We start from the raw sequence: 16,179 nt of genomic DNA on the forward strand, positions 1-16,179 counted from the left end.
TGAAAGTTACCTTCTGAACGAGGCCTGGGAGTATCATTAAACAACCTGCAAAAGTCTTATATACTCCCAAGGGCTTTTCAGCCCTCTGAACACCTCATTCAGATGACGAGATGGTGCAAAATTTCTAGGAGTGGGAGGAAAGAGCTGGAGGAAAGCATGCACGTATACTGAGCTCTCTGACCTGCCCAGAGATGATAAAAGCTTTGGAGTCAAGGCTTAGTGGGCTCTGACTCTTTTAGTGGGCTGTTTGGGAGTGGAGAAAACACTTTTTCCCTCAGGACACAGGAAGGGGAAAAAACCCCAGGGAAGGAGGAACTACTGGTGATTCCATAGGCCCTCGGAAGGTTGCTGCTGCTTGAGCCTCCTTCCGCCCTCCTCGGCCAGCCCCCAGCAGCAGTGGCTGGCCTGCGGGCAGGCAGCGCCTTGGGCTGCCTCACTCGAAGTCTCCTCCCTTGCTGTTAGTGGTGATGTTACCTCCAACCTCCCGAGCCCAGTGACCAAGTCTCATTCCCTGACAGTCTTATGTTCTACGGTTCATTTAAATGGGGTCATATACCAGCAAGGGAAATATTTTGAACCCAATTAGGAGAGGCCTGGGCTCCCCTCGTTGCTCCACAGAGCACATTTGTTCCAGCAGTAGCTCCGGGGAAGAAAGACACCACCGGCAGTTTCATAGGAGTAGGCGGGGGGGAAAAGCTAAATCGTTAGGATCCAGCGACCTCAGATGACTGTCACCACCTGGTAAGAGAGCCGTCCGTCAGCAGCATGGAGGTGGTGGCACAACGAAGACGGGAGGTGAGCAGTTGACGTGGGGACAGTACCAGGGCGTGGGCTAATACTGGTAACAGCCAGGAAGGTGGGAGGCATGCGGCGGCTACGCTTGGCCTCAGCACGTAAAGCCAAAAGCAGACATTGCTGCTACTTCCCCAAAACCTGAGATGAGGGCTCCGAAACTAGCTCCTGACATTGCTTGGTGATCGTTTACAGCAGATGCTTCTTGGCAGCAGTGTCCTTAAGGTTGATAACAAATTCAGTGTATGTTACATATACAAGAAAACAGTGCTAAACAGGTAGACTACAGCGCTTTCAGGATTACGTGTCTTCATGGATCGTACTTTCTGCCCTGATCAAGGCCTGAAATATGCAGATATATATTAACTAATATTTCTTGAAATGTAGATAGTAACTAGAGAAGCTTTATTCAGAGTACTTAGGGAAAATTTAGGGAAGGCTTCTTCATTTTATCAAAAGCTAGCCATAATGTAGTATATGTTCTTTTCCAGAATACAAGTGCAGATTTACAACAAGAGTATAAAATGTAACTGAAGTCACAGTGTGTTTGCGAGAGACTGCTTTATTAATTTCCCTTCAAGACAAGTTAAGTCGCTTTATTTAAATTGCTCACTGTATTCCACACCACATTAAGGCTTCCGCACCCCTCAGGATGATTGTGAGAGAGGGAGCTGGCAGGAACAATACACAGGAGAACTGCCCATTAAAAAGGTGTATGGAACTCTGCAAAGAAAAAGAAATGATATACAAAGCTGAAACTTTCCCTTCTGCTCTAAGACGTGTTTTAGAAATGTTCCACAGCTTTTATTAAGGTATACAAAACTACTGAATTATCAAACCTCAAATTACTCATTCAGAACAGCTTAATTAAAATTAATGTAATTGAGACTATATTCCCTCTGCTACCAATACCTGTACAGCATTGTAAATGATGTTGGGATAGTTATTCCCAAGCTACCACATTGCAAACAGCTTTATAGCACCTCAGCGCATATGCCAGCAAGGAACTGTTTTGTATTTTCCCTGTTTTTCATCATATTCTTTCTCTAAGAGTCTGCCAGGCTTAGAGGCAGCTTATTGGGCTAAACGGACCTTTATTCTGAGCCAGTATATTTTTTTTTTGAATGTTCTTTTTGTATTTACATAGCAGTTTATGTTTTCCAAACACTTTCCCATCATTAACTCCTTAGGCCCCATGGGTTTCATCAGTAAATTAAATGCATTCAGGACTGTTGCCGGGTGCTGAAACTGGCCGGCACAAACAGTCCATCTCTGTGCTAGAAAACTCTTAAATTACAAGATGCCAACCAGTCTGTTGGGAACGGACCCTGGGCCGCTCAAATGCCCAGGGGTGTCTGTGCCCGGGCGTTAGTTGGGTAGGTGACAGGGCCAGAAGCGTGCCGGCAGCAGTCTGGTTTTTCAGTGGTGGGGGTGACGGTGCTGTAGCACACAGGAGTGCCCCCCGCCACTCTTCAGTCCCCGGGAGGAGCTGGCGATGCCACCTGGGAACAGCATCCATTCACGGACTCGGCCCCAAAACAGCAACCTTGATGGCTTACCCGGGTTCTCTTTGGTGAAGGTACCAGCTTGCAGCTGCACACAGTTAGCGTAGGTATCTGTTGATCTACTTGCATAAAAAAAAGCCCTTTGCCAGAGTTGCGCGCTCACTTCTGCATCTTGAGTTTAATTCTGAAAAAATGCAGGAGGTGGTGTATCTGCACTGTAGTCTTGGTGTGCCAAATCTAGTTATAAATTACGAGTTAGCTGACATACTGGTACTGATGGCAGGAATTCAGCCACGGTAGTTTCAACCTCACTTTCAGTGAATTTTATCTTCATTCTTCTTGTAAATGAGGTTTGCCCCAGGCCACCCTCAGCAAAGCCAGGGACAGGACTAGAATAAGCGCATCTTCCTCAGTCTGGTTTCGCGGAAGAGAAAGATGCAAATGCAGTTTGCTGGCCAGATTTGGTCGAAGACAACCCCTCCTTGCTTTTCAGTTTTGTCTAGTGTTCACTTCTTAGACTACGGACCAGTTGCTGTGCCTTGCTGTGGAGATAATCAGAATTTGGTGCTGAATAACATTCAAGTAGCCGGTACTGAGCCTCCCGCTGAGAGGAGGAGGCTGAGAGGCTTATCTAAGTTCTGGTGTGGTGGGACTGGTTTGGTGTGTGGCCCATCTCCTCCCTGCAGTGTCCCGGGAAGTTTTTGCAAGCCATGGTTGAACTATTCAGTGGGGACTTGTGCTCGTGTCCTTATTTTGTTAACTGCACGAGAAGGCTGTAGCAAAAATCGCGCCACACCGTTTGTTCCTAGCAGGGTGCCGTTCCCCACCATGCTCCTGGAGCCCAGCAGTTCCCCGCCGTTTCGGAGGTGGGGACCTGGGAACTCACCTGGCTGGGTGAGCTGGCTTCTCACCAGGAAGGCTCTACATCTCAGGGCATGGCTGGGATCTGCTTGGGTGGAAAGCACAAAAGTTTCATTGTTTTTTTATTTTAAAGTTTTTTTCCAGCAGTAGCTGGGAGTCGCCTGCTTTTTCCTGGGCAGAGCTCTTCTCTCGGGACTGCCTACACGCAGCTGGGCTGGTGCATCATAGGCGTTTCTTATCTCTCTCACAGTGCCTGCGGTGTGAAAGGCTGCAGTGTTTTCAGACGGCCCTACTGCAGTCACTGATGTTGTCCTTTCAAGTGCTCTTAAGTTCAGTGTCTTTGAACGAAAGGAAGTAACACTTTAGGACTTAGCATTTTTCTTTTGGATGATTGATTGTCAAGGTTTGAGGGCTTTTGCTCAGTGAAGTAGAGTTTCTAACATACTTTTTTTTTTCCCCTCTGTGGTTGTAACCAATGAGTATAATTTTCTAGTTCAACTTAACAACGTCTTTGTGAGTCTGGTTATTTCTAAGGTGTAAAGCTGATCTTTTATTTTAATATTTCCCCCCTACAGCTGACCTGAACAACGTCAGGTTCTCGGCGTACAGGACTGCCATGAAACTCCGCAGGCTGCAGAAAGCCCTCTGCCGTAAGTATGTGCCTGTGCCTCACCTGCTGCCAGGAAGACGTTATGAGCAACACACAAGTTTATTTGCAACTTTCAGAAGCAGAAAAACACCCCCACACCCTGCCAGCTCTACCTGGTGGATGGAAACCTCTCACCTGAAGGGTCTTCTGCTGCCACCGGTGTGCACGTTCCTTATGAAACCAAAGTGCTGGGTGGTCTGCAGATCTGTCCCTTGTAAGACAGAGCAGCGGATCAGAAACAAAACTAACATCCCTTACCTGTATTTCTTATCTTTACACTCTTTAGCCAGGTATTTTCACTGTGCTCGTTACTGGAGCCACGTCCTGTGTCAGCCACAGCTTTACAGCTCAAGATCAAACGAAGAGGATTGTAGTGTATTGGGAAGGGTGAGAGTTTGGGTGAAATAATCACTCCAGGGCTGGAGTTGCTAATGGTTTGTTAAGTTGAATCTTGAACCCTGAGGGGTTGTTGCCTTTAAACGAGATCATCACAATAAACATTTACCTTCATTTTTCCCCAGCTTTTGGTTATGTTCAGAAGTCTCTCATCAGCCATATGTTAGTGATGTGCGTGTTCTAACACTTTAATTGTCTCAACTGGTGTATGGTATTCTACCTGTCACGGGAGTTACCTTTCCTCTCCAGCTTATTGTAACCTGAGAGCTAAATAATTTGCTCATAGTTTTCTTGGTAGGCCAATCAGTTGCCAAAGCAAGCAGTTTATTAGGCGGTACGATTTGGAGGGTTACTAAAATATTTTAACATTCGCTATTCGGCATTTAATTACAGGGTTAAATTTCTGACACAGTTGCAAATGTCTCAACTGTTGATTTATGTCAAGTTTGGATTTGTGCTCACATGCTTTCTGGAACCATGTCAAACCTCGGTATTTTTAAGCATGTTTGCTTTTAGGCTTGTAAGCATGGGTGAATTCCACTAATAAGCAGACTTAATTTCTGAATTTATAAAAAAATAGAAAAGAAAAAGAAAAAAAAAAACCAGTAAGTGAAAAGTCTTGCAAATTAATGAAAGATTTCAACATGAATGCAGCGACAAAGAATGAATTATGATGATCAGAAATACAAACATCTTTCCATGGCACAGCGTTCCTGCCACACGTTGTGGAAAGATAGTGTGAAGAAACTGGAGTAATATGCGTGAAAAGTATTCATAATCAGTGCAGCACTGAAGTAAGGAACCAAAATTTTTGGACTTACAGGTTTCTGTAGCTGACAGTGCACAAATGTAACTTGTAACAGTTTTTTATGGCTGAAAGTGCAAAACTTTGCATCCTGTTTTATCTGTGTTACCCTGCTTCCTACCACTGAATAATTCTATACTTATCTTGGACTTTACAGTGTGGAATTGTAATTATGCACTGAAGTCAGTTATCTCTCAAGGTTACACTTAGGTAGATTTTCTGAGAATGGATGTTTTCAGAGACATGCAGTGGCGCTCACACTGATTACTTTAACACATTCTTCATACTTGTATCTAAGGAGAAGTATTTAAGGAATTTGGTTAGCAGTCTTGGTTCTTACAAATATTTTTGCTTGGAGACACCATCATTGTATTTGTGTATTCCATGATTTCAGTGTCGCTTGTGAACTTGGTTTAATTAGATTTTTTTAAAAAAACCCAACTCATTACAAAATTCTTTTTCCGCATTTTGGCACTAGTAGAAATAGAGCACAGTGCTGGGTTTCAGGGCTCCTACGCAGAACCAAAATCCCTAAATCCCACTTGCAGTAGGTGCTGCTTTCAGCTCTTACTTTTTATTTCAGTTTTAAAATTGCAGGAGTTCAAAAATATATACATGTATATTCTTTTCTGCAAACTTCATAAAAAGCAGAGCAGTTTTGTCTACTGAGGAGCACTCTAAAGATGTGTGCACAGTAGAAGGCCCGCAGAAGTGAAGGTACAGCCTATTTCTCAGTGGCAAGAATAGAAACACTTTTAAAAATGAACTATTCTTAGACTGACTTCTTTTCAGTTTGTAAATCAGCCCAATGAACATTAAGACGCTAGAACAGTAAACCTAAAGAAGAATATGGAAAATGGTAATCCCTAACAAATAAATGCTTGTGTATTGTGTTACCTTAGAAGAATCTAGTGTGTGGCTCTATCATCCCAGCTTTCGAAATTATTGTGGGCATGCCAGGTGTAACTATTGCACCGTTTTTTAAAAATGTATGGTTTCCTTTGATAATCACATCAAAGCATGTTGACTTTCTTGTTTTGCTGCTTTTGAAAGATCTGATCTTCAAGTGCAAACCACATCTGAACATTGTGATGTCAATAAAATGAGATGTATTCACAAACTTTTCTTGGAGATGCAGCAAAAGAAAATATTCAGGAACTTCTGTTAGGGTGCTTTTTTCCTTTAATTTTATACAGGCTAGTTTAAATCTATTTTTTTTTAATGCATCAGCCAACAGCAGCGGGTTACAGAGGAGATGATCTTGCATTCTGGGAACACCATTAATACTTTTTATTACCAGCCATATGTTGAGTTTTCCCCAAGTTCAGTATGTGACCTCCACAGCATACTTTCTCCTGCCCGTTAATTGTCACTTCTGTCCTCCAGTGGGTTAGTTATTCCAGGTCGTCTTATACTTTTCCTGCAATCTGGCCACAGGTTGGTGTCTAGTTGCAAACATCTTAACATTTTTTCCTCTTGCCTTAAAGGCTGAAGAAATATTTATATAGATGACTTAAATTTCAAAATAAGCTAGAAGCTACTGCTCACACAAATTTTTGAGTCAGTTTTGGAATTTTAAGTAGAAAAGAACAAAAGTGTGACAGAGAACCCACAAAAAGTACAAAGCATAAAGTGGTATGGTTTATTTTAATTAAAGCTTTGCAAATCACTGAACGGCAATGCATATACAACTCTTCAATACATATCTGACTGTTGGGGCTTCTCTTTTGAAAGTCTGTCATTCATGGGATCTCCATATTTGCTTTCAAGAAAGAAATACGCAATTCCTGGTTCTGGGAGAGAACCCCCCCGAAGTTTCTTTAATCTTGGTGGGATAGATGCAGGAAGAGCTTAATGTGGCAAAGGCCGGAGCCACTCTTCTTCCCATAAAAAGAAGTTCCCTAAAGCAGAGCATGGTGGCAAGCACTTTTTGCTTGTTATAAGATGAACATGTGTTATTAACTTCGAGATAGGACAGGAGGTTGATGAAGAGCGGGGTGAAAGGCTTTTGAGAAGTTGCTGCTTATTAGTGGGAAAAGCTTTCACAAAGTGGAATGACCCATGTTTAGCAGTAGCTGCATATATAATCAAGCTGCCACTCAGACGCCTGAGGGGTTCATTTAATTACCGTTGATTCATAGTCTCAAAGGAACGGAGAGTTCAGCCTAAAGCTCGGAGTTAAAGGTGTTGTGAAGGCAGTGCTCTATTTCCAATTTGAGTAATAAATTATTAGAAGAGACTCTTAGGAGTGGGTCTGATAAATATGCTTTTGCAGGATGTAACGCTGACCTTAGAATAGCTATATTTTATATGCTAGTAGGTTAAACATAATATTCCAAAATATTTTTTTTAATAAATATCTATATGCTAATGTGAAAAAAGTAAAATTCTAATAAAACCCTGTGCAAAACTACAGATTTAAAGTTAAATTTCTTGGTATGATAACGGGGATAGCATTCCAAACTTTCCTTATTCACTCTAGCACTGGGTATGTCAGGCCCACAGGATGAAATTTTCAGAAGTGCTTAAGGGATTTAGTAGCAGAAGTCCCTATTGATTTCCAATGAAATTTGTATTTCTGAAATTCTTTTGGCAATTACAAAATCCCAGCATACTGTCCACGCAGCATTACCAAGCAGCCCGGTGTGCAGCTAAAGTATTTTTCATCTCCACTAGGACATCAGAGGGTCAGCTTCATCCTTCATAAAATAGGCTACTCAAGTGTGAATTTGGCAAATGTGCCCTTAAGCTGGATGAAGTTCTTAAAAAATTCCTGTATGAGGTTTTGCATTTAGCTTCTGCACAATTTTTTTTTACATTACTGAGAGATGTTGCTTACCAGGACTCAATAAAACACATTTTTATTCCAATGAGAGAAAAAATGGTCTTGCAGTTGGGTCAGTTCATTTCCCAATTTTGTGATGAATTTCAGATGATTTTGGGCAGTTGACTATGGGCCAGATCCTGCTCCCTCGAGTCATGTTGAATCATGCTGCACTTTGTGACAGCTCATGGTATGAGCAGGACTAACAGCATCTGGGCTTGCTCACACCCTGGAAATTCACTGCAAGGGTTTTTGTGTGGCAGCAGGAAGATCTCCATCAATAGTCTCATTTTTCTGATTTCTTTTGTGCTTATTCCTGTTTTACTTTGTAAACCAACGTCCCAAAGCTCTCTGGTTTGGTGTCCCCCAAAGTGTGATGCTGCTGTTGATGTTAGTGTGCAGAGACTAGTAGCTGAGAAAGGGAAGTTCTGTTTTGCCTTGGACATCTGAATTTCAGACTGCAACTGACTTGAATTGGAATGAAAATCAAGTTTTTAAATGTCCATGACAAAAAACTCTGTTGTATGTTGACTCATAAGTTTAATGTGTCTTCCTCCGTAAAGTCATAGAGGTATTTATAAGTGTGAATGCTCCGCAGAATTAAAAATGGATAAATTTCATTAATAAATATTGAAATAAGCCATTTAGCGTTTCTGGAACCTTCTTTTCCCTGTTCTCACCAGGGGAAAAGTAACAGAGAGTTTAATCCCAGTTCAGTTGTGATTTGTTTGCATATCCCTTGTGGAGTTTGCTTGACTTCTGTAAGAAATGGACAGAACGTCTCAGGAAAGCTGATGACATGTACTATGTTTAGAGCACATTTGGTGAATGCAGTAGTCAAATATTAGCCTATCTGTAGGAACATAAAACATGAAATATGTAATTTTTACTTACATAGTAATTTATGTGTAGTATTTCTAGAGGATCCAATAGCATAATAGGTACTTTTCAGCTAAAAATGAAACAGATTTCACTTTTACAAACACTGCTTTCTAAGACCACAGCTGAATAAACAGTGCACCTGTAGGAGTCTTGAAACCAGTCTTCCACATGACTTTCAGGGCACATAAAATGTCCTCTGGCCAGACATGTAAGCCAAGTAAATTGTTCTATTTACCTTTTGGGTATGGGTAATACAGCCACTGTTTCTCTTCAATCTTTATTGTGTTTTGGTTTTTTTTTTATTTTAACAGTGGATCTCCTGAGTCTGTCTGCTGCATGTGATGCCTTGGACCAGCACAACCTCAAACAAAACGACCAGCCGATGGATATTCTGCAGATCATTAACTGCTTGACCACCATTTATGATCGACTGGAACAAGAGCACAATAACCTGGTCAATGTTCCTCTCTGCGTGGACATGTGCCTCAACTGGCTGCTGAATGTCTACGATACGTACGTATGGGTGCTCTGACCATGGGGTGCTCAGGAGCTTTCCCAACAGCGCAAGGGGAAGAGGAAAGGGGCAATGAGCTGTCTGCCTCATTACAAAATGAATGGCTTGAGACTGAAAAAAACAGTAGTTGAAGTGAAAGTTTAATATACCTAATGGTTTAATGGCTGCATTTAGCTGAATCAATACAGTCCTTGGTTAGGCTTACAATCCTAGCTTTATTAAGTTAAGCAATGAAAGAGCTGGAAAACAGAACTTTTTTGACAGATTTTTGTGTTCAGAGCAATTCTGAGACTGCATGTCCCCAGTAGGTCACGGCTTTGCATGGCTTTTTTAATTTATTTAGATAAAGAAATAAAAGAGAATTATCAAGAAGCAACAGTATGAACACTATCATACAGACTTTTGCATCTGTCTGTACTTCCAGATGTTAAACCTTTTCACAGCTGTCCATTTTCTATAGCTTTCAATCTATAATCCTTGTTCAAAGATGGAGGAAGTTAATCTCTATTCTAATGTGCTTACAACCCTTAGCAGTCAGGAGATTTGAGGAATACTTCGTCTAAAATTTAATTTTAAAATGTACCTATGAGTATAAATAAAACAGAGTAAATTTATCTTAAGAAAATTTATGAGTATTCCTATTCGGTGGGTTAATGATGTTGCAGATAACGCATAGACAAATTCCAACACACGTTTGTAAGCTAATTTTAGAATAAGCTATTATTTTTGTATTTGGTGAATTTAGTGCAAAAAATGTCAGTGGAAGTCTTTACTTGTGTTTTTAAAGTTCTTATCAGCCACCTTCAGCCAGACACGCTCATTACTATGGCAGAATAAACATTTACGTATAGAAATGGAAGGACGTGGTTCAATTACTGTATTTCCATTGAAATTTTGAACTGTATTGAAGTGAAGTGCCATAACATTGTTCGTCCATCCACCCTTTATCACGGCACTGAAGCGTCGATGGTCACTTACCAAAAAAAAGTACAGATTTGTACAGAGTCTCTTGCTGCAGGATCACCTCCAATAAGCCAGTTGCTTATAACATCCTCTGCAGCAGCTGCAATATCCTGTGTAGTGGATTACCCAGATTACGTTATATTTTTGCGTAGTGTGCCGGTAGTAGGGAATGGGGCTATATTCATTTAAGAGCCAGGTTTTATTTCTTTAATCTGCTTTGGCTTTCACAGAACTCTGATCCACTTCTGAATTATCAACTATAAATAACATATAAATGAAGATACTCAGTTAGCAAAAACCAAAAAAGATGTGCTAGGGATGTTAATCCAGATCAGCCACATTAGAGGCAGAGAGGGAACTAAAGGTCGTTCCACAGGCTGCTCCTAAGCTGGACCGTCCGGTTTAGATTTGGCGTGTCCAGTCTAGTTTTCTTTATGTTGCACTGTGCTGAAAGTACAACATTAGAAATTATAATTGGCTGCCTCCAGGCAATTCCCTGGGTATGCTAGGGAGCTGCATATTGCAGGACACAGTGAAAGAGAGAGATGGTTTGTGTGTGAGGAAAACTCGTAGAATTTGCCGAAATTCAGGTTTGAATTACTCTGGTAAGAGAGGTGACCTTGGGGTTACATGTGTTTAGTTTTCATTGTAAACTTAATAGGCAGAGATCAACCGAAGTGCATAGCAGTACTGGAGACATTTAATTAAATGTACTGAATCTTTACTTTTCTTATAATTGAAAACTGTCATTTGTAAAGATATTAATCAAATTCACAGTCAATGACTGATCTAATTATGGGCACAGCTCTGCAAATCCAACACGTTTCAGATTTGTTTTAATTGATCAGTCACTCATGCTCATTTGCAGTAGCATGCTAAATTATTGGTTTGACTTGGGAGAAGAGGAGAGTGAACTGAACAACTCATGATTCGTGCAAGTTTCAATTTAATACGCCTTGCAGGGAAATCATCATTCTACATTCTTCTCTTGTATAATTTGCATGAGCCTGGTATTCATCATGCAGGAGTTTCTCAGGGCACAGATGATAATTAATTTGGAAAAGATTTGAGGGAGAGGAGCAAGAGGAGTGGTGTGTGGAAAGCAGAGGTAAACAGCAAATGCTTATTTGTGATGAAAAATGCAGGATTCTTTAGTAAAAGGTTGGAAATTCTAAATTGTGCTTTGTCCACCAGTTTCCGACTGCACCTTCTATAGGGTTTGCCGGGGAGATGCGTGGGTAAATGAACACCACTGGCTCCTACAACGCTTTCGAAGGATTAAAAAGACAACATGCCCCTTTGCCGAACAGTGCAGCCTAATGCATGACTATGGCATGCCTGTACATAATTGGTCTTATTCCCAGTGGTGTTCTTACTGGTGACACTTCAAAACTGTTGATAAGGCTCTCCTTCAAAAATGTCGTTTTTAGGCATTAGCTTTCTATGTGGTATATGTCTTTGTTTGCAATAGTTGTTATACATTTTAAATGCTATCAGAAATAAAAGTCTTGGGGGAAGCCAGCAACTGGAAGTAAATTGAGCTAAACCAGATGACTGAGAGAAGATGTGAAGGTTTGTCATTGCGTCATCTGCAGCACAGAGGAGGATGCTCTTCTCACAGTCACGTTAAAAAGCAAAAGTAATAGGGCGGGTACGTCACGAGGTGGGAGTGAGCGTGAGGGGAAGGCTGACCGGAGGCAGCACGGGGACTGATGTGGTGTATACCAGCCCCTTGGCACTGCGCAGGACAGATTTGAGTGCTGTGAGGAGGAGCTCAGAAACCACACCGTGTTGTTAATGGCGTACCTGTGCAGCCTGCAAGCCTTCTTGTGATTTCTAGGCAAGCTTCATCATTCACCTGAATGTCTTACAAGTGCCTCTGTCACTGCACACTGCTGGTGGAGGCCGCTTTTTTGTGCCTGGCTCCTTCTCAAACAAGTCAGGGCAGGGCTGAAAGCAAAGACTTTCTGAAAATGACTGCTGCATCACATTTCTAATTAAAGTGAAGTTATATTGTCTTTGGCAAAAGGGATGGTTTCCTGTTCCGTCAGGGACCTCCTTGTCTCTGGGAATAGCAGCAGTTCATAGAGAAGCTTTTTCAAATAAGCGTAGTGTAAAGACTCTTTACTCTCACTTTTGTCATAAAAAAGGAGGTGAGTCATTGTTTCTGAACGAGACTGTTTCTGGTTGAATTGATACAATGGCACAATCCAATTCGGCTACACCTGTGGAGCCACAACCATATGTTATATTTCATTTCTAGTTTATCTAATAACTGGCCAGCATGTGCCGTGCAACATGGTTCTGTGTGGGCCTTCATTTATGACGACTATGGTACTGCAGTGAACTTCGTTATAGTAAACAAATTATGACATGAATGGATCATATTATCAGCCAATGTTTCTTTTTCATTAGGGGTCGAACAGGAAGGATCCGTGTCTTATCTTTCAAAACTGGTGTTGTATCCCTTTGTAAAGCACACCTGGAAGATAAATATAGATGTAAGTCAATGTAATTCTTTCGGGTTTAATTTGTGTTTATATTCTGTTTTGCTTCTTCCCATAGCATAAACATTTAAGTAACATACAGAGACATTCTTTTAGATAGTCCAGATGCAAAGTCTGTTAATTTGCTCCACCTTGTACTTTTATTTGTTCAGCATGGTTTTAGGTAGTTTAGCACAGTGGTCCGCAAACTTTTTTGATCATGCACCCTTATTGGTAAAAAGTTTTTGAGCATGCACCCCCAATAGATGTATATTTATTTATAAATTATATACATGTACTACTGTACTAGTATACTATGTACATTATAAAACATACACAAAAACAGAAATTAAAAGGGCATGAGATAAAGATGGAATAAACACTATTTTAATTTTTTTTTTAATTTATTACTGGAACAAAAAATATTTTCATACCGCACCCCAAAGGATTGTCTTGCACACCCTCTGTGCTGGACGCACCCCCCTTTGGAGACCACTGGTTTAGCACACTTTCATACACAAAAATCCATGTCTACAGGACATCTTGCATTACACCATTTTAAAATATATTATTTTTTTTAAATATTTTCCACAATGTGGTCAGGGTCTTATTATGTGCATTGTGCTTAAATATAGTTGCTGTCTTTAAACAAATATTTAAAGTATGCAAATTTTGCATATTTTAATAGACCAAATCCTGAAATACTTGAAAAAATTCCACTTGAAGTTTTAGTTTTGTCTGACTAATGAATCGGTTCATTAGTGAGGCTAGGATCCAGAAAAGATCTACTAGTAAGAGTAGTTCTCAAGAGTAACTTTCTGGTTAACTGGTATCACTCATTGATGCATGTAAAAAAAACACTGAAGAAACAACCTTTAGGATTTGACCCAATACCATAGCAGTTCTTCATCAATTGTTATTATTCTATTCTTCTACTAATGAAAGTTGAAGAACGCTAAAGAGAAAACAGACAGTTCCAACAACGGGGTCTATGCATGACTGTGTGTAATTTGATCAGATTTTAAGGCAATCACTATGTAAGTCGTAGTTTAAATCTGTAGACGTTTTGTGTGGGTGTTGTGAAAAAGTTTTAAGAAAATTACTCGGTACAGATATTTTTCAAAATGATATTTCATTGAGGAATATCAAAGTTATAAAGGAAAACATTTATTCATGTTTTACAGACTCCTGTAGTGTGTACGGTAACGCATAACCCCCTTTCAAGGTTGTAGAACACTTAATGTTTTAATGATGGGGAAATTGAAAGCTGAATCGTTTGTGGAAGAGGAAGGAATTGTCTCTGCCAGGCTGTGGTCTGGCTTCACCATCCATGCCGAAGTCATAGAGCAATTGCTATTAGTATTGCTGCAAGTATGCAATGAGTCGCACCCCTTAAAATTTTCTCTCATTTGTGCAGCAGGGTAGATTTGGTTATGGTAGAGCACAAGTCTTCAGGTTTGCAGAAGTGATGGCAGGATTTATCCCAAAATTATTTATTATAAAACTAGTCTTGGCAAGAGTGAAATTCATGTAATTAAAAAATAATCCTTTCTCTATCCATTCCTTTATTCCTTCAGAAGAAAGACAGGTGTCATGGCAGTGCTAGGAAACTTATCTCGAGCAGTACTGAAGCACCTTTATAATTGTGTGTCTGGTCTCAGGTGAAATATTAAGGCGGCTCCAAAAAAAGGACATTATTTTATTCTAGCCATCTCTTGTGCTTTTTTTTTTTTAAAAACTCTTTGAAAAGTAAGGAGAATTTATTCAGGTCATGTATTGTCAACAGGTATATTACCAAATAAATATTTCAGTTAATGCTAACCTGATTTTTCTTATTATTATGAACTCTAAAACCTCCTAAATGTATGTGTAGTGTAGCTAATTCCCACTCAATTAAATTGAGCTTATGAAAGGATAGTAATTCTGTCCTGGAAGGATTCTCTTCTAGAATGATGCAGTTACAGAACATGGCTTCAAGTGACATTTCACTTCAGAAGTGAAAACTTAATATGATATTAAGATTCCCGGTGGATGGCTGGTTCTGTCGTACTGCAATGTTTTTCTTTAATTTTAGAAATACTCGTGGATTAAAAGATTATGATATATCGAAGTTAGGGAGCTCTTGTTTCTCAGGTCAACTCATCTGAAAGAGAAGTGGATTCTCTGAGTTGTATGTTGATTTAGCAACATGACTTGAAAATGTGCTGTATCTTGTATGAGATTATTTTACTGTTAAACGATTTTTTTCAAACATTTATGTTGTTGTGGCTCAAAGATCCTGCTGTTTAGTTAGCTGTGTTATAGAATCACAGCTCCTATTATCAGTAATGCCACAGGTGCTGTGTTGTAATGGCCTTTCTTCCCAGGTACAAACCAATAATGCTATTAAAATTTATCACTAGACTGCTTATTTAACAGAAAAAAAACAATGTTTGTGGGAAGAGAAGCAGCCAGACTGAAGACGCATTTGTGTCCATGTTCGCCAAGGCTGTTGACCGCACTTGTGAGCCTTTGAAACGAAGCAAACTTCCACGCTATTTGCCATATCCCGGTTGTGATGCTTTAGCACGGGTGTCCTTTTCCTTCCTCCAGACCTGTTCAAGCAAGTAGCAAGCTCCACCGGCTTCTGCGACCAGCGCCGGCTGGGGCTCCTGCTGCACGACTCCATCCAGATCCCTCGGCAGCTGGGGGAAGTGGCCTCCTTCGGGGGCAGCAATATCGAGCCGAGCGTCAGAAGCTGCTTCCAGTTTGTAAGTTCACGTTTGCTCGCTGTTGATTTTCTGATTTGTATTTCGTGTCGAGGTAGCCTGTCCATTCTGAAGAGGATTGAAAATCTGGAAGAAGGATTAGGGTACCGAGGTCATTTAATGGTGGTGTTCATTGGTGTATTAAACTGTTCCTTTGACGAGATGTATTTGAAATAGCCCATTTCTCTGGCAATGGTGGAAGAAGCCCAGATTATGCTGTTATCCAGACAGCAAATAATTGTCATCAAGGCTTGTATTGTAACTGAACCCTGCAAGCAGTTTAAGTCTTTTATTACAGCAGCTCCTGGGTTTACAATTTTCTATTGCCAGCAGTAGATCACCATTCATTGCTGCCATGTAGGTGAACAGCAATGGTTAATCTAAATTTGGGGCATATGCTTACCAGTGGCAGCCAGGTAACCAGGTGCCCAGGGGAGCGATAGGAAAGGAGTGACTGCCTGCAGTGCTGTCCAGGTGCGAGGAGCGCTCGATGAGCTCCTTCCACTGCTTGAATGGATAATGCCAGTTTTCTTTAAAGAGTACTGAAAGAATTCCTGTCCTGTCTGTTGAGGAATACACGGCGAACTGGAGGCTCTTTTTCAAACTTGTAAATTATTTAAGCTGGGGAGGAAGAGAGTTAAGGGAATTACTCATCCTTGTCCTAACCACCAGCAGAATGCACAGGATGAAGACAGCTGCTTAATGAAAAGGTAGAGGAGGGGAGGTAATGTATGGTGTGTGATTAACTCTCAATG

The 16,179-nt window shown here is 40.7% G+C and overlaps 1 protein-coding gene across 6 annotated transcripts in view; it reads left to right on the forward strand.

The window, feature by feature from the left end:
* DMD (dystrophin) overlaps positions 1 to 16,179 on the forward strand; it is a 1,244,291-nt gene that overhangs the window by 1,174,607 nt on the left and 53,505 nt on the right. For all 6 annotated transcript variants that reach the window (XM_075174519.1, XM_075174510.1, XM_075174536.1 and 3 more), the window contains 4 exons: positions 3,734 to 3,808; positions 9,026 to 9,227; positions 12,607 to 12,692; positions 15,270 to 15,427. In XM_075174519.1, the coding sequence (XP_075030620.1) occupies positions 3,734 to 3,808; positions 9,026 to 9,227; positions 12,607 to 12,692; positions 15,270 to 15,427 (521 nt within the window). The remainder of the gene's footprint in view (positions 1 to 3,733; positions 3,809 to 9,025; positions 9,228 to 12,606; positions 12,693 to 15,269; positions 15,428 to 16,179) is intronic.

This window comes from Calonectris borealis, chromosome 1, assembly GCF_964195595.1.
Source record: "Calonectris borealis chromosome 1, bCalBor7.hap1.2, whole genome shotgun sequence".
NCBI classification, from domain to species: Eukaryota; Metazoa; Chordata; class Aves; order Procellariiformes; family Procellariidae; genus Calonectris; species Calonectris borealis.